Source organism: Drosophila subpulchrella, chromosome 3L (genome assembly GCF_014743375.2).
Source record: "Drosophila subpulchrella strain 33 F10 #4 breed RU33 chromosome 3L, RU_Dsub_v1.1 Primary Assembly, whole genome shotgun sequence".
Classification (NCBI taxonomy): domain Eukaryota; kingdom Metazoa; phylum Arthropoda; class Insecta; order Diptera; family Drosophilidae; genus Drosophila; species Drosophila subpulchrella.
In genome coordinates, this window is record NC_050612.1 from 28053016 (window position 1) to 28077035 (window position 24020).

At 42.2% G+C, this 24020-nt stretch overlaps 1 protein-coding gene across 2 annotated transcripts in view; it reads right to left on the reverse strand.

Moving 5' to 3' along the window:
* Positions 1-12739: 12739 nt before the first annotated feature.
* The window catches only part of LOC119553235 (connectin), a 149234-nt gene continuing 137953 nt past the window's right edge, over positions 12740-24020 (reverse strand). For both annotated transcript variants that reach the window (XM_037863503.1, XM_037863504.1), the window contains one exon: positions 12740-16157. In XM_037863503.1, coding sequence (XP_037719431.1) covers positions 15322-16157 — 836 coding nt within the window. In that variant the 3' untranslated portion in view covers positions 12740-15321. The remainder of the gene's footprint in view (positions 16158-24020) is intronic.

The window sequence follows — 24020 nt, forward strand, 5'->3', positions numbered from 1 at the left end:
AAGAATAAACAAGCTAGTGGCAGGACTCAGATTCCTTTCAGTGCAGTCCTGTCCCCATTTCGTCCTGGGCTCGCACCGGTGTCTGCCTGCCTTCGCCCCCAAGGATATTAACTGCTACTCCGAGTTGGCTCAGCCAGTTGTTTGTGCAGCCAATAACCCGTGCCACCAACTGGCTTCAGTTGGATCTCCAGTTAGAGTCCTGCGTCCTGGAACCGCCGCTCCACCTAAACCGCTGCCCAGCTCATGAATGTTTGAAGAGCCCGAGCTGCGGCTGCGGCGTTTTCCGGCTTTTCCCGTCTTTTCCCGCCTGCTTTTCGCTTCCGGCCTGGCGAAAATTAAACATGGCGTCAGGTGGGCGGCTTGTTATTGTTGTCTAGCTGCGTTTTTGTGTGCATATTAATTGGATTATCTGGAAGGTGCCCCCGTACTCAGGAATGCGTGTGTGGCTTTTCCTCCGCAGTCACGTTAATCCCTGGGGATTCTGCGTGGCATGCAATTGTTTAAAAAGCATTTGGCCAAACTTGCCTTCTGCTGCGGCATTCGTGGTTCGGTGGCCAGAGGAAAGACGCAAAATCAACATTAGATGGGGGTGTTTTGAGCCGCCCCCCCGCATAAATCACTGGCAAAAAAGGGGGTTAAGTGTGGGGCGGGGGGCCACGAGGGTAAACAGCAGCTGCTCTTCGCGCTGTCTAAATATTTACACAATGCCAATGTAAATTAAAAAGCAGACAGCGGGCAACAAGTTGACTACACAATACAGCCAGCCCCGCGAAAACAATAACTCGGTTGCGTTGCCAACAGGAAAACAGGAAAACAGCGAAACAGAGATGAACACCGAATACATTAGAACGCCCCGAAATATTTCCAGTTGAAGTCCAAATCCAAATACGGTATTTTCATTAACCAAAATGACTTTCGGTTGCCGTATGCAAATGCAAATTATTACGTAGACTTGGCTGGAGAGATCCACTGGAGCGTTAACCAGAGGATGAAGCTAATACAGGCAGACCTGATATCAAACGAACAGCGATTTACACTGGGGAAAATGGGAAATAGTAAACTAAAAACTTTAACCAGAAAGATAATCATTAAGTACGGTACTGTATAATCTCGTTTCAGTATTTTTAAAGTGAGCTAAAATCATTATCGTGCTGAAATAAAAGACTTAATAATTTTATACTATACTATAAAGATGTTCCTTTTTCTTGATACAACATGTTACTTTTTTTATACCACAGTCATTTAAAATTATTCACTAAAACTCAAGTTAACATGCTTTTCTTTCAGAGTATGTGTATTTATGTTAATATAACAATACTGATGTTCTTAAATTTATCTTCAACTAATTATATTAAAAATATTTTACCATAAGACTGTTACATTTACAATACAACAACTATCATTTGATTTATTTAACTTATTGTCTTTTCCATTTTTGATTAGGCTATTCTCTAGGAGTAAATCTTATTTTAAAGAACGAATTATTACAAAATGGTTTTGTTTATATATAAATACTTTACCAACAGCTTTAATCGTTTTTACCTTTTACAATTTATTTCATTTTAAGCTTGGAGTGACGGGCATTTCATTATCAATTCATGACTGCTCTGGTCCGAGCATTTAAATCAAATAAACTCTCACTCTTCTGTTTTTTAATTTTTTGAGTGCATGCCATCCTTGGCCAGGCATCATTAGCCGCCTGTCTGTGGACTAATAAACTGAGCATTCGGTCCCGAACGGTCCTTTGGCAGAGGCAAATAAGTCCGTGGCCACCATCCTACCATCCAATACGGGCAGTCATCCGCAGCGGATTACACAAACCGACAAACAAGCAGCTTAAAAACCCGGCCCCGGAGTTTCCATGGATTTCAGGTTCCCGTTCCTGGCCTCCGTACCCATTGCCATTCCCGTCCTAGATTCCCAGCTCCTGATCCCCACTCCCTTTGGCAGGAGTTACACACCTGGGCCAAAAACCAAACCAAAAGAAGGGATGCCTTTGTTGAGTCCACATATTTGATGTTGTGTGCGTAAATTAACAAATAAATGGCATTTTTGTTCGGCTCAGTCCAGCTCGCATTCAGCCCTTTTGTTTGGGCTACCCTTGCTGGAACTGGAGCTGGAATTGGCCATGGATCTGGCCATGGATGAGGACCTGGACTGGGACTGGCCAGTGATTGGGCTCGCTGCTTCTTTGAAATTTCATAAATTTCCGTGCAAAATGCGTAAAATGTGGCCAGAGGGCCCCGATCGTCGCATGGCAATTGACCAAACAAACTGAGCCGGGGCCTTTTTGCTAAAAGGCACTGGGAGAAATACTTTCTTGCCATAAATTAGGTCAAAAATAACAGATGAATTTAATTTTAAATAAAATTTTGGGAATACATTTAAGTCTAAGTTTAAGTTACAATTTAATGGGCATTTTAGGGAACAGATTGCATTTTGAATTTTATTCAATGCTTTTATAATAGTCGTACTTTTTCTACCACTCCTTTTTATTTCCCAAACCACATTTACTTTTATTAAATATTTTATTTTCCCCTTTCTCCCAGTGCCAGTTTGATTTTGTGCTTTGAATGTATGATGGGGCTGAGAGTGTGTTTGCCCCGGACTTTCTGTCTCTTTGTGTTTGACCACAAACATTGCACTTTTCTTTTGTTGCATTTTTGTTTGTCGTCTTTGGTCGCCGGGGCCCTTTTAGCCCTTGAAATCCCACACCCATCTTGGCCAAATCCGTGCGGGTGTGCAGCTGACATAATACTTTTGCTTCATGCTTCGAGGCACTTGTGGTCGACTTGACTCTTTGGCTGTGACTTGGAGATGCACCGCATCCTGGCTGCAATCATAACCACCTTCGGATCTCCGGATCACCTGACCACAACAGATTCTCCTTGTAACCAAATACAACATATTGCTGTGGCAATATGCCACTCTGCCGCTGGCAGTTCCTTGAATTAATCCTCGGCTTGGGGTAAACAAATTTCTTATTGATTGCGAATTTCCATTGCTCTCACCTGCAACGGGCGGCGTCCCAAGGACCCGAGTCATTTTGCCAACTTCTCAATTAAATGAAATGAAAGTGGGCATTTTCCCCGCCTCCCTTCGGGCGCTGGAAATCTCGTGCAGGGAAAACTTTTTAAAATTAAATGACAAACACACATAAATAACTTTCGTGCGAGCGCTGCAAAATGCATTTAATTTGCAGCAAAGTGGCCCAGGACGAAAAGGAGGAGGCCCAGGACCTTCGCCTGGCTCCAGTCGCCTCGGCACCGTCATCACAAGCGGCCTTACCAGCGGGCGGCCTCCTGGTTGGGTGGTTGGGTGGTTAAGGGGTTGGGACTGGAAATGGGTGGTTGGGCGGACCGGGCGGCTTTTAAAATGATAAAAGTCGCCGCTTGTCGCGACAGCGAGTCGCCGACAAAGCGGCGTAAATTTCAATTAAATGTGAAAGCAAAACAAATTTTAACTTTACTCGCACTCTGTCCGAAAGTTCATACCGGTATCTGTAGTTAACACATCGAGATATCGTGACTTTTTAATATTAAATGTATATTCAGAAGGGTAAACAGTAATATCAATTTCACATAAAATATTTTTTTTTTTTAATTTACCCTTGTCTTAAAACAAGTTTATTGAACACTACATCAATGGTAATTATATTCACAAAATGGTATATTAATTATAAAAAATTAATGAAATGGACCTAATATCATGCAGCCTGTAAAAATACCTTAATGCTTTCAATCAATTTAATAATTAAACTGAAAATTGATTTTATCGATATTTAACAGTATTCAGAGTGTAAAGCTCAAAGTTAACTAACCATTACTATTTTTCCGCTCAGCTTTCGCCTGAAATAACGTTGATCCACTGTCTTTGAATAACAAAAGTCGGTAATCCTGTTATCCTCGCACGCGTAAACCCAAAACTGGGACTTATTTGCAGAGTACTCGTGTGCCTAAATGTAATTGTGAATTCCATATTTCACTGCGTCTGAATGTGTGCTGGCATGTAATTTCCACTGCCGCGGCTTGTTGTTGTTCCTGCGTTTGTTATAATAACAATTACTTGAAAAATACTCCGCTATCAGCGTCGACAGTGCCAGCGAAATTATTTAAATGCTTGGCTGTTCGGGGATTACGAGTGCACAGTGGGGATTTGGGATTGGGAACTGTGAGATTGGGTGATTGGGTGGGCGGAGGGATAAACACACACGCACCCACTCGCACACTCACCGGCATCCACACACCCACACTTCCACCCACTCAGGAGCCTTGTTAAACAATCACAAAAACATACAAGAGATCCCATTATGCTGCCGTCAGAGTTTCAGGGAGGTGCCAGTAGAACGTATACACTGAGAGATAAAGGACACTGCTAATAGGGGATAAAGAAAAAATTATTATTTCATCATCGATTTTCGCTTATTATGGCTGTCATATGTAAGTCCATAAACTTGAATTAAAATGTGACGTAAATATAGTTTCCTCCAAGTATAATTTAAAGAATTGGGGTCACCAACTACTTAGTTTTACACTGCCATACAAAATACACCATTAGTTAGAGATGAAGAAAAAAATGTTTGTTTTATTATATCATGGGTTTTTTGTCTTATAATAGGGTAGAAAATATATTTGTGGGTTAAAATAATTTTACAAATCGGGGTCACCAATTCCTAAATCAGCAGAAAATGACATAGTCCAATATGTTTTCAAATGTTCAATTTGTAAGCTACAACATTCTCTAAAACATAACCATTCACCTCTATAAATATTTTGAATATTGTTCCAGGATTGAGTATACAAAATCCCAATGATTTTCTCTCAGTGCATGGTCCTGTATGTGTGCCCGGCATGCGTGTGTCTGGCAGAGTTCCGGACTCGGCCCGGCGCGGCCGTCAGACAATTTGGTTTAATTGATAGTTTGGATAATGTAATTATAGACAATTGCGTTTCATGCGAAACCGATTTGCCGCCGTCGATTATAATGGCCAACAATGCTCAAGTGAGGTCCAGTGGCGGATAAGAGCCCCCTTCCGCGGCGGGGTGAGCGACGTCCGAGTGCCAAGTGGAGTGGAGTGGAGTGGAGTGGAGTGGATTGCCGATGGAGTGGCGGTGGGTCGGAAAAGTTCCACTTGCTAAATGAAAATGGGCGCCAAATGAAGTGCGTCGCCATCAAGTGTTATTAACTTGTAAAACAAAGAGATACCGCCGAGGGGGAGGGGAAATGGGGATGCCTAGTTGGCCGGGTCCAGTGATGGTTAGCCCGCTCTTTGTGCCCGTTGCATCAATCAATGTGGAATGCGGCAAAAGAGCCGAGAGGACTCTAATTGACGGGATGGTTCAGGATGTTCCAGGTGGCTTCGGGAGGATTCAGCAGGATTCAGCAGGAGGATGACCCGGTCGCCTGGCCGCAGGTACATGCAATTAATTATGGTCATTTCCAGGTGCACACAGACACGGTCGTCTGGTCATTGCAACTGCAGTTCCACATTGCGCGTTGCAATCGTCAAACGAATAGCAGCGAAATAACAAAGCCCGAATGACTGTTGCATACTTTTCTGGGGGGGTAAATACCAAAAATGGGAGGCCGCCTAAAGAGCGGTGAAAATGCGCGCAAACAAGCGCATAAACGGGGAAACTCCGATCTGTGACCTCTGACCGCCAACCTTCCACCCCATCGAAATCCCCGAATTAAAACAAATGATGAGGTTTTTCGGCGACTTCTCTGGCCATTACAATAACCGTTGTTGTCGGCGGGACGGCAAAATGGCGCCCAATTGGCAATTGGCAATTGGCGCTTCCGGCGGCTCATTGGCTACACCGTCGAATGGAAACGCATCCCGTTCTCGTCCGCCGTCCGGCATAATGCACATCCGTATCCATATCGATGACAATCGACAATTGGCCTGCCAAATGCACAGCCACCAACAAGTACTGAGAAAAAAAGATCTCAATAGGAATGAAACTAAAAAAAATTAACAATAAAATATCATATCATTAGAATTATTTATTCAATGCTTACAATGCAAATGTAAGCTCGTATCAGTAGAATTCTATAATTATTAACCAACTTTTAATATTCAAGCTCTCAATATAAATGGTTCAGGCCTAACACTTACTTGATTTTTGACTAAATGACTGGATTTATTATAAAAGTTGAAAAAGGTAGATGGTACAAACTAAAAATATTTCATGAACTTATGTATATATTTATATATCTAGGGTAGTTATATATCTAGGCAACCTTAGCACTATGGTTGCCATAAATGTTAAAATAAAATCCAGTCATTTAGTCAAAATCCAAGCCTGTGTCATAGGGACTTAATAATTCCAATTGAGGTTTCTGCCTTCTTAACATTACATTATTTCCCCAAAATCGAATTAGTTGACATTCTTTTGTTGGGTTGTTTAATAGTTAGTAATAAACCCATATAACCCATAATCATTTAGCGCAGTGCACCAACAATGCATCCTGGGCAGACACATTGGCTGCTCTTCTTGATGCATTTTTATGATGCGGTGTCTGATTTGCGGACGCAAAGTGAAAATCGCACGGAAATCGCATTGCCTCCGTCCGGAGAGGCATTTTAAATATGCGCCAAAGGCATTCGACAATGTACGCAATTTGCAATTTGCAGCTGCCGTAAGCCGAAAGCCGGCTGATAAAGAAACAATTCGCGTTCGTGGAACTCCTTAAATCCGGGCGACTTCCTCCTGTGTCGCAGGACTAATAAAATTAATCAACTTTAATGCACTGCCGTTGTCCTTGCATCCCGGCAGCCTCCTTGCCACTCCATCCTGCAGCTGCAGCGCAAATGTTGAATGACTGAGATAACAATAAATGGAATCCGGCAGTGCCTCCTCTCGGTCCATTCTCTCTGCAGCAGCACTAAATAATTTCTAATAAAATAAAATAAATAATGAACGCAGCAGTGGCAGAAGCCCAGTCCGGCCAGACCTTGCCAATACGGTCTAGCACCCACGGATGACCCCCTGCCCTCCATTTTTCGCCCCCACCCCCGATCTCCATGGAGCTCTGCTGCCATATTGCGCAAATATTGCAGTAAGTTGCTTTGGCAATGTGTTTTACTTTTATTGCACTCGAGCCGCCGGGCGCTGCACATTTTTAGCGCCAGTCATAAAATCCGACGAGCATCTAGCCGGAACTACAGCCTCAGCCTCTTCCTCAGCTCCAAGCTCCAAGCTCAGAGCTCCAAGCCCAGAGCTCCAGCTCCATCTCGCATCCTGGCCAGCACATTTTTCCAATTTTAAGGCTGAGTAGCGCGCACGGCGAACGCCAAATGACCGTAGAAATGATTGCCAATGGGGGAGTTGGGAGTTGGGTGCCCCTACAGCCGGTTGCGTAACCAGGCAACTCGGGAGCGCCAACAACAAGGGTCATTCGTTGAGTGAAAAGCGTGGGAGCCAAAGGAAAATGGGAGCGGGGGTTTCGGGAATGGAGGCGGTGGGGCCACAAAGCCTTCCAACGCCAGGCGCTGTTGTTATTTGCCTCGGCTTATTTGCTAAAAATAAAATCAAACTGCAATGCCAGAGTCCACGACATAATAAAAGAAATTGCGTGAAAGGCGGCTTAAAGAGTTGGCCAAGAGAAGGCAACGACCCTGGGCAGGAATGTCTGCCTTTTAATGGTCTCCGGTTCACTGGAAAAAATTAAGAACATTTAGTTGAAAGGTGCTTAAGTATTCATGAACAAAAAGACAAAGATTTGAAGAGCAGGAATATTTAATTTTTTTTTTTTTAACATTTATAAATATTATTTCTAAAGATATTTCGGTTTAAAAAGCGACCCTTAATAAGTATTTTTCTAGGCATAGGTATCACAGGATCACTGAAAAATATTAACGTTGTTAAAAGGAATATATATATAATATATAAGGAATATATAAAAGGTATAATATTTTGGACAAAATTACAGCATTCAAGATTTCAGCACAATAATAAATAATATATTAGTAAAATATATAAAACGAATGCCTTTGGTGATTCAATGAAAAGGTGTCAGGTAATAACTAAAATTGGTGAACTTATCATTACCCTAAAATATTATTATTAAACAATTTATAACATACAAAGGGAACTATTACATTTTTTTAATATTTCTTAAAGGCGCTTTTTTATTTCACATAATTTTTCAAAGTGTGATCTCTTAGAATAGGATTGACGCTCTGGCATATTCTTAAGGTGTTGGCGGGTTCACGCCGGCAAAAGATTATTTAGTGCAGTTGCAGGTGTATAAGAGGCTTGAACAGTACGTACCTCTATTTAATTTAGTTAAATTAATGGAAAGCCTGGACCATCTAGGACTGATAGAGCTTTCTGATTTTATTCCTCATTTGGCGCGTTGTCAACGCAGCTTCAATTTATATTTACGACCTTCTGAAGCTCCTTTATGAGCTGGCAACTTACACACCCCGCAGCAGGGGCATTAAGCGATTTTAAAGTAATAAAATAGGCTCAGGTCCCTTCCATCCAGTGAGGCCATTAAACTTCCAAGGAGTTCGAGGGACACTCCTCATCGAGACTGCTAGTTTTCGGAAATTGGCGCCCGCTCTCTCGTCCGCACTGAGTGACATCTATTAATCGTTGGAGGTCCTGCAGGAGCCGTAGATTGGAATGGAGTCGGAGATGGCGGAAGTGCTGGGGCCATAAATCACCGGAGAACTTCATTAGACACATTTCATGTTCGGCTGTGCCGGGATGTGCAGATGTGGTCGCAGGACAGCTGTCCTGTCACTTGCTGTGGGCTAATTAAGACGCCGGCTTCGATTGGTCGGCCCCGAAAAGGTTATTAATAATGCCGCTACTTCGATTTTGGCCTCCTTACCCTTTTCAGAATGGAATGGTTCTTTGATCGGCCAATAAAAAAGGAATACCATGGGCTAGAGGCTGATCCTTCGGCCAGGACTGCGGCTCTCAGCTGGCCACATTTCGAACTGGAATTGTGGTCAAGTTGTCGTTTCTCAGAATTCACCTTTAACCTCCTGTCCTTTATTGGGTAAACACGAACTCGTCTGTTGCCAAACAGTTTGTGGTTTCAGTTCAGACGAAAAATACTAGGAATTCTGGATAAAAAACGCATTCACAAATCGGTTTATGGCCTGCTCTAAGTCATAAGACCGATGAGCAAACTTTGTGACAATGGCCGATGGCAGTAAACATCAGTCGCATTGAGAACAGGTGAGGAAAGTGGAAAAAGCCGGCGGACAAAGTTGGCTCAGCAAAGTTGGCCGACAAAAAACAAATCCTTTTATCACTTTAATGCATGTGATGAATGTTATTAGTTGGGCATATGAATTTTAGGTATTTGACTGCCAAAAAAATATAGAAAATATATAAATATACTTTTAGTCCATCTGAATAGTTAGCAAAAGCATTAACAATATTTATTTTTATGTGACCATTGATATGATATTTCTAGTTAAAATACAAGACATTGTACCTTGTCCCACAAAAGAAAAAAATACTTTTATCACTTTAATGCATGTGCTAAATATAATAAGTTGGGCAAATTAATTTTATTCAACATTTAAAGTCCATTTGAATACTTAACGGTAACATTAAAAAATAGTTATTATAATGTTAATGTTGCAATGATATTTATATTTTTTTTTCTATTAAATTCAAGATGTTTTCTCCATCCTAAATCGAACCTTATATACCAGCTATCTTTATTACCCGAAGAGGATTGTCTATAAAAAACGGTGGCCATCTCCGCTGTCATAATTGAATAATAAACGTTGCACTACCGAAACTAAATTTCAAGCTGGCATTTTGATGCACGCTGATGCAATCTTACCCAGTACTCAAAAAGTTATGGAGGTATAATGGGTTGTGGGAGGGGTTTTGATTGGTAACAAAGTTATAGGTCTTGGTAAGCTGTAGAGTTCTCAATAACTAAGATTTTTTGGAATCGAAATCTATGATAAGTTCTTCAAGACTCCCATTTACTAGCCGGTACCTCGGGGTCGATTCCATCCCAGAGTCGTCACCTCTTCTTTTTTCCGTTTAAGTGCACGGTTCACTTGGCTGGAAACCTTTTACCAATAGCTCTGCCTCTACCTGCGCATCTATTCCGCTATTCGTGAGCTGCCTTTTTGCTCTTTTTGTTTTTTGCTTTTTTGCCAAAAGCTTTTAGCTGGACGCATCGCATCCGACGGAGCGTGGCGACGTCCTCATCGTGTCGCTGCATCAAACGACATTTAGCTTGCGCATAAAGTTCACATCATTGCCGAGTTGTTTGCCATGTTAACTTTATTAGTGTGCACGGCTCCTGCTCCTGGATCCCGGTTCCTGCATCCAGGACATCCCGATTCCGAGCCCCCTCGGAGAGTGCTTCATTTGCGTTATTGATACGCCAGCCTGCTGTATTTCATTAGCCGAGCGCCGGCTTGGATCGGCAAGTTTCTTTTAGCTGCCGTGAAATGCAATTTGCCGGCAGCCAGCGCATGTGGAATCGTAAAAATTATAATGAAGTTGGCAGCACATAGACAGCATGGACTGTCATAAGCGGGTTTCGGTTTTATTGAGTCCAAAAAATGAAATAAAATTGCTTTGTTTTTCATTTTGAATCAATAAAAAAGTATAACAAAGTTTTTTCTATGATACATTTTAGAAAACGTTTTAATGATATAAGATAGAAGAACATCATCGCAACTACTATATCAACATATCATCAGAAAAACTGACTATATCGGACATATGAACTATTCATCCTGATTTTAAATCGTTAAGAGTTATTTCTTATTACCAAGATTTTAGTTGAGCAATGGAAATAAAAGCAAACCCACATTCAAGTGTTAATTTGTTGATATTTTTTTTACATGTTCAACGAGGTATATTATGGCAACTATTTGCTTTATTTTGAATCAAATATTATTTTTTTGGAGGATATACAAGTACTTTTAATTTTGAATCTTTTTAAAAATTCTTATCTCAGTTCAAATTATTTTATGAAAAAACTGTTAGTGAACAGTTTAGCAGCCTATAAAAACTTTAAAGAAATAACTTGTAGGTTTGATTTTAGGATTAATAAAAAGGGTTTACGTTTTTGGGACTTAATTAATTTAAGTCTACCTTTAGCACTTCGAAATGGAGGCAATTACCCTGCCAAATCGACACTCTGACTAATGCCTCACATGTATTATTTATGACTAAGGACTGCATTCTTCCATTTATTACCCACTCCTCGAGTGGCGGGCATAAAAAAAACATATGTAGCGAAGGTAATAATAAAGCCACGTAAATCGCACGCCATATTGGCCCCAGTCCGCAGACAGATGTCAATCACGTGCCCCGGCTGCAGTTGCCTTTCGCAGGCTCGTTGGCAATAAAAGAAAAAAAAATGAAAATATAGAAAAAAATACATAACCAAAAGGGGTTCGGGTAAGCCGGCTAAACTGTGGGGAAGAGTTCACTCAACGTGGCTAAGGTTGATCTCAAAGCGCATTCTGGTAATGGAAAAGGAACTGCTCAAAGCTCAAAGCAAACAGCAGAGGAGGTTCCTCCTGGCCATTTTGCATTTCCGATCGGGGCGCTTGATTGATTTTTTCTCCCTGGCATATCGCGGAATAATAGCCACCCGATGCACCGCCATGGAACCATGGAACCATCGAACCACCCATGGCACCACTTCGAACCCACCCAACCCATCCAACCCACTTCAGATGGGGCCGCGGGCACTTGGCAGGCCGCACTTAGCTGCCGTTGCCGTTGTCGCCGTCGTTTTGTTTGATAACATCGTCTAGCAACGTGTCTGGCAACCCGTGTGACGTAAGCCCGGCACTTTTCCAGGACCCAGGAGCCACCACCACCCACCGCCACCCACTGCCACCCACTAGCCACCCCAAGGACCACCCACTCGTGCATGCATTGTGAACTCCAGCGTTGTCGCCTTTGGCATAATCAGTTGCAAAAATTTGACACACCCGGAGTAAACGGGCAAAAAGCGCGTTTTTCCAACACCCGTCGCCATTTTTCCAGCGCCATTTTCCCCCTGTGAATGTGTGTGTGCTTTATTTGCATATCTGTTTTTGATTTTTGTCGCCGGTGGCGTCTATTCAATTTGACGTGCCGCTCGGTTGCTCAGCAGCAGCCCAATGAAATCAATAAATCTGCTCCACCGTTTGGATCCAATTTATCACTTTGCAGCGGCGTAGGAGAGGAGGGGCTTTTCCGCTTTCCACTTTCCACTTACCACTTTCCACTTTTCCCGTGCAGTGCCACGCCCACAGACATGCGGCCAGGGCTTATCCGCGAATCGATGTGCATACAAGTTTATTATTAGGGCCACACGGCGTATGAGTGATGTGGTGTATGGAGGACGGGGACTGCGCCCTTAATGGGCTGGCAATTTCTTATGCCCACCTGAATGGCGGTGAAACGTATGCCCCGGCTGCCTCAGTCAATAATGAAATTTAGCAAAATATCCGAGCGCACAAAAGAATCGCGAGTCCTGCGGCGGTGAAGAATTTCTGAATTTTTTGGATGGGCGGGGAGCTTTGCATATTTTACGGCGCCATCGAGCCATGTGCCGAAATGTTTTGTGCGCGCTTAAATTGCGGAAGTGATAAACAGGCGGCTCCGGTCCAGGAAGCATTTTAATATTTCAAGTTTCACTCGAGGCAGCACAAGCACAAGATGCTTTGTGCTTTGTGCTCGCACAGCACAAGCAAGAGCTGAAGCAACAGCAAGACAATAAAATAAAATCAAGAGAAACACTGTTTTTGGTTTATTTTTTTTACATTAAATATATTTAGATGGTTTTTCTGTCAAAATTGTTTTCCGGTTTCCATAAAAGCGACCTCAATGGCGTTCGGGGGCTTTAAGAGGGGGCGCTCCAGTGAAAGTAAAAGTTAAACAAAATATTGCAGTTGGAATGTGTTCTGGTTTCGGCCATATTTTCATTTTTGGTAGTGCCACGCCCCCTCTGAGGACCCAACCACGCCCCAAAGGTCCTTGCATTCATGGTCTTTTGTGGGCTGGGGTTGACATTTCGGTTTCGGTTTCAATTTAGCAAACTTCTTACATCAAGTACATTTATATTTCGGTTATATTATTTGCTGCTTTCCGTTCGCTCTGTGTACATTTAAGTTAAAATAATTAAGTAAGCTACATTTAGTTGTTAATATTTAAAAATTACTTTACTCGCTGCCTACTTCCATGCGCTGCTTAGCCATTACAAAATAGAGGAGATTCAAATGATTTGAAAGAAGTGGCACACAAAAATCAAAACAACCAAACGAACTATCTTAGGCAACAAGAGGAACGCAAAATCTTTGGTTAAAATTTCTCAATTCTTAAGGCTAAATATTAAATAAGTGTTCGTGTAGTTATTAATTTATTACAAGCATTTAATGCATTAGACAGAGTGGCTAAATCAATCGAATTTCGCCCGACTCCTTGAGGCAACTGAAAATCCATTCACAATCTCTAGCATAGTAACTTCGTGACAATCAAATGAAATGAGTGTAAAGTGGCTGAGTATCAACAGTAATGAAATTAGTGCCCTGCTTAGATAGAAGTTCTCTTAGATTTCACTGGTTTTTCTTCGTTTTCGTTTTCATTTTCACATTTATATTTTTTTTGGGTTTTCTTGGTTGTGTTTAGGTTCTTAGTGGGTAATCAAAACACTAAATACATTTAGCTTATATCCATTTACTTAAAATAGTTTTGTGTTTTCTGCTTTGCTCACGTCTATTTCATTATTTTGCTTGTCTCAAGTGCTTTGAGTTCGCCTTGCCGCTTTTCCGCGTTTCCGCTTTCCCAGCTCCTCGGGATTTTCCCCCGATTTTCCTGCTGTTTGCTTTCACTTCACTTATCTGCTGATTGTCCACTAAAACTATGCTTTCTCCTTATGCTCGGCGTTCTACTTTTCTGGCTTTCCCTTTCGGCTGCTCCCTATTTTTCCGGGGATTTCTCTATGTAAGCTTTTGCCCCGTTTTTACACAATAAATTTGCATTTGGTTTTTGCTTACTTTAACTTCTTTTTGTATATGAATTATTAAACACATTAATCAAACAGTTTTTTTTTGTAGTTTTTTCTCTTTTTCGTATGGTAAATCATAGTTTTGTGCATAATTAAATACGTAATAAATTGCCAAATAAAGTGTAATATGCATCCGCACGAATATTCGGCTTTTTTGGTTTCTCTAAAAGTGACATTACCCTTTCCCCCAGCTTGCATTCATTACAATACAATTAAACATACAGTATTTTCCATATAAATATTTTGTATATATTAGCATAATTTACCTTTATATATTCAGTCTTAAGCTACAAAAATCGTTATGCATATTTCTGTTTTGTTTTTATTATTTTTATCCACTTTATGCCTTGTTTGCTATAATTTGAATCTATTCAAATAAGTTATATAAATTCGCAATGTATTCATTTTTTTTTCTTGTTTTTCGTTTACATTTCTGCTGGTGCGGCGAAAGTAGGAGAAAAGCAGAAGAGTGTTTTCCCGGGCGGAAAACTCTGTTTTTCCGGAGGGGCGGGGTTCTGTGTGTGTGTGGGAAATTCAGGCGACAGTTTTAGGGTAGCAAAAAGTCTTACAACTAAAAAGCAGACTTAAACTCTAGAGAGAACTTCGGGGTGGCCGGGAATATTACGTTTACCTATTACATTTATCATTTATCAATTATCGACTATCTGCTATCGTCTATCGTCTATTTGCCTATCGACTAACGGCTATCGTTGCAACTTTCAGCGATTGTGTCATCATGTTCTGCGTTTGCGTTTATCTTACAGGCATGCCTCATTTCAGTGGTTTTTCTGGCCAGCTCTGTCTGTCCACCTAAGACGTTTAGCGCTTTCCAAGTTTTACTGTAGTATGTACCTTGCTCAAGTAAACCAAATGTGTCACTATGGCTAACCGTTTAAACTAATGCTATGTAGTAGAGTGTAGTGGTAGTCGTCATCCTGCGGTAAGTTGAGTATCTCTTTCTTTAAATGAAACGCCAGTTTGCTCGGAGGTTCTCTTTTTGGGTTCGGTTTTGCATTAGGTTTCTATGTATCTCAATCTGAAATTGCATCTGAATCTGAGTGTGAATCTGCTGCCGAAGTTGTTGGTGAAAAGTCGAGTCTATCATTACAGCTATCAGCTAGGTTTATAGTAGTAAATTTATCGAATTTCGTTACCCCTTTTTACATATTTACAGGACTGTAGCTGGTATCTTTCGTGTTTGTATCGTGTTGAAGCTCGTTTCCCAAGGGCACCACATCTCCAAGACAGTATGTACAATGTAGAACCAAACGTTGGGGTCACCATTCAGGCGGGTGGGGGAGGACTCTCCTAGAGGATTCAACCCCGTCTGAAAGTGAGTGTGAGGAGGGCTATAATGATGGCTATGGGTCCTTGGATCAACCGATCTCCTCCTGCCGTGGACATGTCCTGGCCCACATTGCTGCGCACATCCATGAGATCGCGGGAGAGGGGCAGCTCGGTGGGATCGCTCAGTTCATCGTGGCAGGGCAGCATCTCCGGCTTGAGCAGGAACAGCTTGATGTTGATCGACTTCTTGTTGGTCAGTATGTCGAGGTCATCGCCCGCCGCCGAGTGCGAGGTCATCAGCACATCCACATCGTTGTGACCCCCGACGACGGCTGGCAAACCGGCTCCATAGAAGCCCTGCTTGTGCAGGTTCAGATTATCGTCCAGGTCCAGGCCATGGCCCAAGGACATGCCTCCGTTGTTGTCATCATAGTAGTCGTATCGCTTGTGGGTCGGAGCCACTGCAGCCAGGTCCTTCTTGAGATCCTCCTGTCGCTTCCGCCTCTTCGACTCCACCCCGTTCTCCGCATTCGAGGCGAACTGCCTCTGTCCCCGGAGCGCCTGTCGGGATCTCCCTGCCGAGTGCTTCCTGGAGTCGTCCAGACTGCTCAGTCCACTGTAGCTGCTGCCCACCACGCTGTTGCCCACTCCGCCCATGCTGGCGCTATTGCTGCCAATCGCCGTGAATCCGCCCACATTCAGCTCGTCCAGGATGGCGGAGGGCACCGGGTCCACAAAGTGCGACAGTTTCGGCTCCTGCAGCGTGCAGTGCAAGTCCTCCAGCGAGTCACGCAGCTGCAGGTGACGTGTGCGATTTTTCAATTCGAAGATCCACTGCAGACGACAGTCGCAAATGAATTTGTTGTCTGCGGAAGACAGGTGGAAAGAGGGGGAGAATCGGGGTTAAGTTCATATAACTTTCAGGCTGGCGGGTTATCCCTGAAATTGCTTTTGTCAAATCGTCGCCCCAAACCGATTGTCGAACGTCTGAATGCCCAACTGTCTGAATGTCCGAGTGTCCGCCCAGGTGAGCGAATGATTTCCCCCCAGCTGCTAAGTGGCCGACTGCAACAATTGGCTGTCATTTGATGGCCGATTGCCACTACAGCTTCAGGGGCACAGAGAAAAATTCCACAGGCCAGTTAGAAAAAGAAATATAAATATAAAATATAAAATGTTTTTCATATGTAAGTACTTGGAAAGTATGAATAAGCTTGAAATTTAAAATAAAATATACTACCCCTTAAAAAATTTATATAAGATATTTTTGTGTTTTTAAGAAAAAGTAATAGATTGCTATTAACTTCTTATAGAAAGTTCCACAATCAATTATAGCTGCCAGATGAGCAATCATTATTTATGGTTTATAGACCCAATACAATTGTTTTTATAATTATTAACCCTTAACCCTTTCTAATAAGAACTCTTAGGGTGGAAGAGAAAAGTTTTTTCGAATGTTCGACAAGGGTTCGGAAATGTGACACTTATTATTAGCGCTTAATTTAAATGTAAATTTTATTTTACGAAGAAGGTATTTTAATGTTTTGAATATTCAGCAATGAAGCAGGTAGTCTAAAAAATCTATAACTCTTAAACGTATTGCGGAATCCGAATATTAAAGAATCATGATATCCTTATCCTTATTTTCCTATCAATTGTATTTTTCTTAGAAAACCAATTTCCCTAATTTTTCCCAGTGCACGGCTCCGAACTCCAACTTCAGCTTGGCTGAATCCTGGCAGCCGCTTTAAATGATTTTGCCCACGTTCGAGTCCGGAATCGAAGTTGCAGACGGAGTTGGAACAGGAACATGAGGAGGAGCTGGAGCAGGAGTCGGATGTCGATGTCGTTGTCATTGGGGCTGCTCCTCACGTTAAACGCCTCAATGACATTTCCAATTTAGACAGCAGCCTCCTCTCATTCGGGAGCGATTGCAGCCGGGGTTGTGACCCAGCCCGTCTGTTGGCCAGCGTCTGTCTGTCAGTTGGACAGCCACATCTCCAGCTCCTCCTGCTGCTCCCCATCCAACTCCAAGCTTATCCCCTTTCCCATCCTCGAACTGTTGTCAATTATTTTGTAGTCCGCCTGGCCATGCGTGGCCCTAATCTGCTGCCCCAGCCTTGGGAACCCCTTTCAATTTGCCATTTGGTTAGAGGACACGGTCCTAGGCTCACTGGGTTCCAAATTGAGCGGATAAACAAGTGCCAGAGTGGATCTAATCGCCGACAATGGTCTAATGAATAAATCAAATTACGTTTCAATGGGTTTCCCGAAGGAAGCTCGGTCCTGAAAAGCAGGGAAAATGAGCCACCCTCGTGGGTATAATTAGGCCCAAACACTGTGACACAGTTTGCCCTGTCAACATGTCGCATAATTAGCATAAGCGTTACGAAAAATATTGACTAACTGGCAAACACGCAGACACTGCCGAGCGACATCATTATCGAGGAAACGAGGCAAGTCAGTCGGCCAATTGGGCTGGCATATGAGTTGGCCGGGCCAAAAAGGAGTCCCTTTCCTTGCTCCCCTTTTCCCCCGCCCAAGTGACAATAATAATCCGAGGCATATTTTTGTAGTCCGGCCAAAAACTTGCTGCCCCGAAACGACAAAAGGAAACTTTGCTTTGCAAAATAGTTGGCAAATTAGTGCAGGAGGTAGGGAAAAGGGGGAGAAAAGCCAAGCAGAGCCAGTCAAAAATTCTAATTTTCCATATGAAAGCATGCAAAAACCATAAATAAAGTTAAATATGCAGAGAGCCGAAGGAGGAGACTACACAGCCGGTCCGGAAAAATGCTGGAAAAATGGCCAACGACTTGGCAACATTTAGCAAGCAAATTACAACAAAATTAACATGATAATGAAGTGACCCAGCTGGGTGGTGGCGGAAAATCCTAGGAAAATGCCGGGAAGTGAATGTGAGTGGGTGGGTGGGGCTGTTGCAGCTGCCAGCTGTTCGCAGCTGACCAAATGACAATGACTTGCCCCCGGACAACGTTCCATAAAAGTGCTTAAAAAAATAGAAATTACAAAAAATATAAAATGAGGGGGGCGGGGAGCGGTGGCGAGGACACTAGACTGTCGTACTTTGTGTGGCATAAAATACTTTTATATTTTTAATGATACTTGGCCAAAGCGGTAGGAAGTGTTTTGGTCTGCTGCACACACTCCGGCACACACACACACTCCCCTCCTCACACCCTAAAGACAGGGGGGGGGGGGGGTTTCAACATGCAATGAACTCCCTACACCACCGACTGCCACGCCCCCTTATTGCTAGATATATACATATATGTATGGCCAGAACTGCGGCTGTTAGTCAACTAGATGACTTTCAACTTTAACAGCTCCTGCTCTTCATCCTCATCCCTTTTACAATACACTGTGGGAAATATATATACCATACAAAAAAGAAAATAAGAAGAAGAGTGGAAGGTTCTGTTTAATAGTATTTATATCAAATTTTAAGTTTAAGGTTCTGTTTAATAATATTTATATTGAACTGAAACTAAACTTTACATATGAGTGATTCTTTGTGAAACGTATCGAGATTTTCATTATGGTCTCAAAACGGTTTCATATTTTTATCACGGTATTATACCATTTATACAGGATTTTAAAAATATTAAAAAAATGTATCCATTTGACAGAAGCAAAGATATGGCGATAACAGTTTCCAAGCATATCTTTGCTTCTGTCAAATGGATACATTTTTTTAATATTTTTAAAATCCTTTATAAATGGTATAATATCGTGATAAAAATATGAAACCGTTTTGAGACCATAGTGAAAATCTCGATACGTTTCACAAAGAATCACTCATATTTTGTAACATCATTAAGAGAGTTAACTTGAACTAAAATTTTTTGGAAAGACAAATTCGCTTTCTCAATGGGATCTTAATTTACGAATGGCAAGTCTTTATGAAGTCTTTATAGAAAACGTTTCTTCTAGTTAGGCGTTTTCCTTCAGATGAACATCAACATTATATTAAGGCACTGAATCAATCAAAAAAAGGAAATTTAACTCAAGGATGAACGTTAACAGGACATTGAGATGTCTTCCCTAAGAGATATACGTTTTAAGTGGATTTTAATAAAATCTTTAGTTTTTTTCAGTATTTAAAGAGAATTAATCGAATATTTTTACCCAAACATATCAATTAAAACCCTTTCACAATTTCTTCAAGTGCACCATGCGCTCTAGCTTTTCTTTCATTTCGGGTGGAAATTTGGTAAGGGGACAGGAAACTGTCGGAAACGTTTTTACGGTTAGCAAAGGACATTTACACACACACTGACACAGTGCGAGGACCTGCTCCACATGCACATGCGTCTGTGTGTACATTAAATTTTATTATTGTCATTTTCATGGCGTCGTCGGTCGGACTCGGACCCGGACCTCCCCATTTTCCCGCCCATAACTTTTCGGTCAGCTCTATTTGCATAAGTTCAGTTCTGTGTGCGAGTGTGTGTGTGGTGCAGCCAAATTAGACTCCAGTGGAACTTTGTTTGGTCAGTTTTAATGCCAGTGTGTCTGTGAGGCATTTCATGTGTTGAAACATATTCATAATTAGTCGTCAGTTCGGGCGGTTGAAGACCGGAATGTGGACTCCTTTGATTGGCTTTGTTTGGCCAAGATGTTTGCTATCTCTTTAAAGGGTATTATTTTACACTGGCTAAAGCAACAGCAATCCTTCATCATGACTCCTGACAGCCTCTGTTGCCTTTTTCTGTGTGGTCCCTCTAAATGGGCTTTCATTAACATTTATTTTAAATTTAATACTCTAGAACAAAAAAAAAAGTTTCAAAGAGAAGGGCCGAAAATTTGCTTTAATTGGTTGGTTTTAGGAGCTGCCCGCCACATTAACCCATGCTGGCCCCTCCCGCTCGCTACATCCCTGCATATATTGAAAAGCGCAAAGAAATCGCTGCCTGCTGGCGGGTTTTTCGCCTCTTTTTTTCTGGTTAAGGGGTGGAAATATCAACACAAACGCCCAAAGTTTCAGCACAGCTGCTGGCCTAGTTTTATGGCCTTTGTTTTACACCGGACTACGGTTTTCGGAACCCCAAACTCTTTTCAATCCCCACGTAACCCGGACCCTAGCTCACCGTCGGGGTCACCAGGAATCCATGAATGCCGCGCAGCTTTGTTTGAAATCAGCTCATTTTTGGCGGCCTGGCCAACTGGCCAACACGGGGCTTTTGGCCAACTGGGAAAACTGGTAGTTGGTAGCTGGTCGTTGGTAACTGGGAGCTGGCTTCGTTTGCGGTGCCCGGGCTTTTGGTCCGCCTTTGGCTGCCACCAGGGGACAGCACGCACAGTTGCCGGCTACCAAGTTGCGAGGGGGCGGTGGCGGTACTGGGGTCACGGGGGCGTGGCAGCGTTGTCCTTCGCCATTCGCTATGTGTGGGGTGGACCCTGCTCTCCGGAGGATTTTATCATTTTTTATTACATTTCTCGAGAGCGCTATGTATGCAAATGAAGTCGAAAGTTTCGCTTTGTATAGTTGCTAGTTGCCTTTGTTGCCGGGATGAGTGGTGGAGTTCTGGAGTTCTGGAGTTGTGGAGCTGGTGATAAAGGCAAGCTTGTTTGGGAAGGCGTGAATGGGGAGCGATTCCACTCATTGGCTCTGGATACTCTATTGTTCAGATGATGTATGCACATACAGCTCGAAGGGAAAGTTATTGATGCAGACCAGAAAAGGGGAACGTTACATTTTTGAGGGAAATTTATGGGGCGTACACTTTTATCAGTGTAAAAAACATTGCTAAAAAACCAATAATAGAAAACCAGCAATGATATAATTATGAAAGGCAAATAGGACGGACATTTAACTATTAAGAAGTGAATTTATAGATTTTTAACAATCTTAATAAGACAGAAATAAATATTTATAAATGTTTGTATTTTTCCAAGTATGATTTCAGTGGTTAGGATAATCTTTTACTATATGCCATCAAGAGAAAACTAAAATGTACAAAGCCATGTGTAGATAACCTTTTCTAACATATTTAAATCATTTCAACTTGTTATCTCCTGCTGTATTAAAATATTCAAGCCCATTTTTAAGGAACATATATAATAAATGTAATCATTGATCCCTGTTAATCCCTAAATCTCCACCCCTGTAAACTGTGTTAATTAGCAACATTTTATTTGGGCAGTTTTCCCCTCCCAACTTTCCCATAACATTCTAATTTGAAGTTTATCCATCTCAGGGTCCAAGTTATTCGTTGTGATACTTTCTATCGCCCCTCGAGTTCCCTCCAACTTTTCGGCAAGTTCCTTTATTTGTCCATCCGAGGGGGAGCCTTCAAATTTGTGGACCTTCTTCGTGCCGCCTTTTTTTTAATGAGCTTCATTCCCAGAGTTTTTCCTTGGCTCGTTTTATATTTTTTTTCTGCTGCTTGTTTTCTGGCTTGTTATGGGCTGTGTGTGATTTTGCCGGCTCATTCGCATTGCGTGTATTTAATTTTGTTCGTCCCTTTTGGAATGGACGGGGGTTCCCCGGCAATTTTCACCAAGTTCATTCAAAATCAAATGGGGTTCCACTAAGTTGGGGTCAGAAAAAAGGCGGAAGGAAGGAGCGCAGCAGCCATTGAAAGCCATTTGAATGGCCGTCGCTTTTCTCGCCAATTTTCTTTATTTGGCCAAGTGAATGCTCCGCTCATTGAATGTTTTTTATTAGGCCAAATGAATGCGGGCCGGTACAGGAAGTAAGCTAAACTGGAAGTCCTGCCCTTTCATTTTTGCTGTGTGAAAGGCCGTAAAAATGTATAAAAACGGGTGTGTTGAATTTTGCCCAGTGTTTTGTAGTTTGTAATTTTAATAACATTCGGGGGCTTTTTTCCCGCTGAAAGCGCAGGGTTTTCCAATCAGCCGTCGAAAACGGAATCAGGAAAAAATTAAACTTTACTTCTTTCATATCAAATTATTTTCGGCAATCGAGCGTGAAGTCAAATAAACAGTCGGCAAGATCAAACGGGCGGCTGGCAAAAGGGAAAGTCATTGCAGGCGATTTAACAACTATGCCCGGGGATAAATATTTTATGAAATCGCATAAACAAATCAAAGACGAATCACAGACGCAGAAAAAAAAAGAAGGAAAATCACTTTCCAAGGGGGAGGAAAAAGCGAAAATCAGGGGAGGCGATCAAATATGACCACTCAACCGCGCCGGGACTTAAACATTAGCCCTCGAGCATCTTTGCCAAAATATTTGCACAGCTGAGGGGATGAGTGGGGTGGATTTTCGCTGAGTGTCTATACCGGAAGAGGGTACGCGAGTAATGTGTTTGTTATATGGTGAATCGCATAAAAAATACAGACAGTTATCGGGGGTAGTTATATATGGCCATAACAATAACAACTTGTTACCCCTGATCCACTGGCGATTGCCGGCCTAATGTTGCCAAAATAGCCCCAGCATCATTCCACTCCAGAAATTGAATTGTATTTAATAGAATATATTCGCAAGGGTGGCCCTGAGGGGTAGGAATTGTATAAATAAGTAATGAATCCTTTGTTATTGCTCTGTGATTTGCCAAGTCAAGTGGATATGGCTCACCCTGGTCTTCTTGTTTTTTAAGCAGTCTATTATCGGTTGGGAGATGTACACTGTATGGAGACACTGGCCATATATCAAGTATCAAACTGACATAAATTGTCCGCATGATCGAGGGATTGGGGGTAAAAGTGGGGGATTGGGGGCCTGGGGTACTATAACCACTACAGCCCGGTGCACCGTGCAGTGGGCCATCCATCAATGCCAACACCCTCATGTCCGCATCGCCTGTCATCCCCGATATATCGTCTCACTGGACACTCTCCGACAAACGCATATATATTGCAAATTGAAATTATTACACAGTGTAAACTCTGGCAAGAAACTCCATCTGTTTATTTATGGCCCGGCTGCACTGCTAATCGATGGCCGGGATGGCCCAGAGTTATGCGACACTCCATATATTTTATCGAATGCGGCATAAGTTGGCCAAAATATTCAATTAAATGCTAGTCGTATACAATTTATGTTTGCCCAGTGCTGGCCTAATGAGTTTCGGCCCTGTTAATATCGGTAGCAGGAACTGGGCAAATAAATAAACCTGGAGTTGTGCATGCCAGCAGACAGTTTCTCTGGTGCAGGTACACGGAAAATAAAAACGTCCACAGTGATTTATTGGCTATTAATTAGTTTTAAATGGAAAATAGTTGGTAAATCGATTTGTTGTACTTGAATTTATTTGAAGTAGATATGTTTAAATCAACGGTCGTAAGGATTACAGTGCATAATTGCTGGTTTAAACCAGTCATATTTATATTTGTTTAATTAAAGAAATGAGTATTTTCTTACAGTTCACTGGTAAATACTCGGTTCAATTTAACTGCCCTCCCATGTATATTTCATTTTTAATGGTGCCTTTCCGGGGCTTAGCTGTTTACTGTCAAAGCCGAAACGAGTATTGATGAAGGTGTTTGCTCAGAGCACACATCCTGCGAAAGGGAGGACATGGCATGCCTCGGTGATTCATCCATCGCAGGTGGGACACCGTACTAACCATACAACCATACACAAACCGGCAAATTAGGCAAAGCACAACATTCCAGTACATCAACTACTGACGAAAAACCGCAGGCAAAACATCACCCCCGAGGGTAAGTGGGGGTTAAAATCCGGGGGGCGTGCATATATTAAGATAGATTACCTCACTCACACACATGTCGGCGCA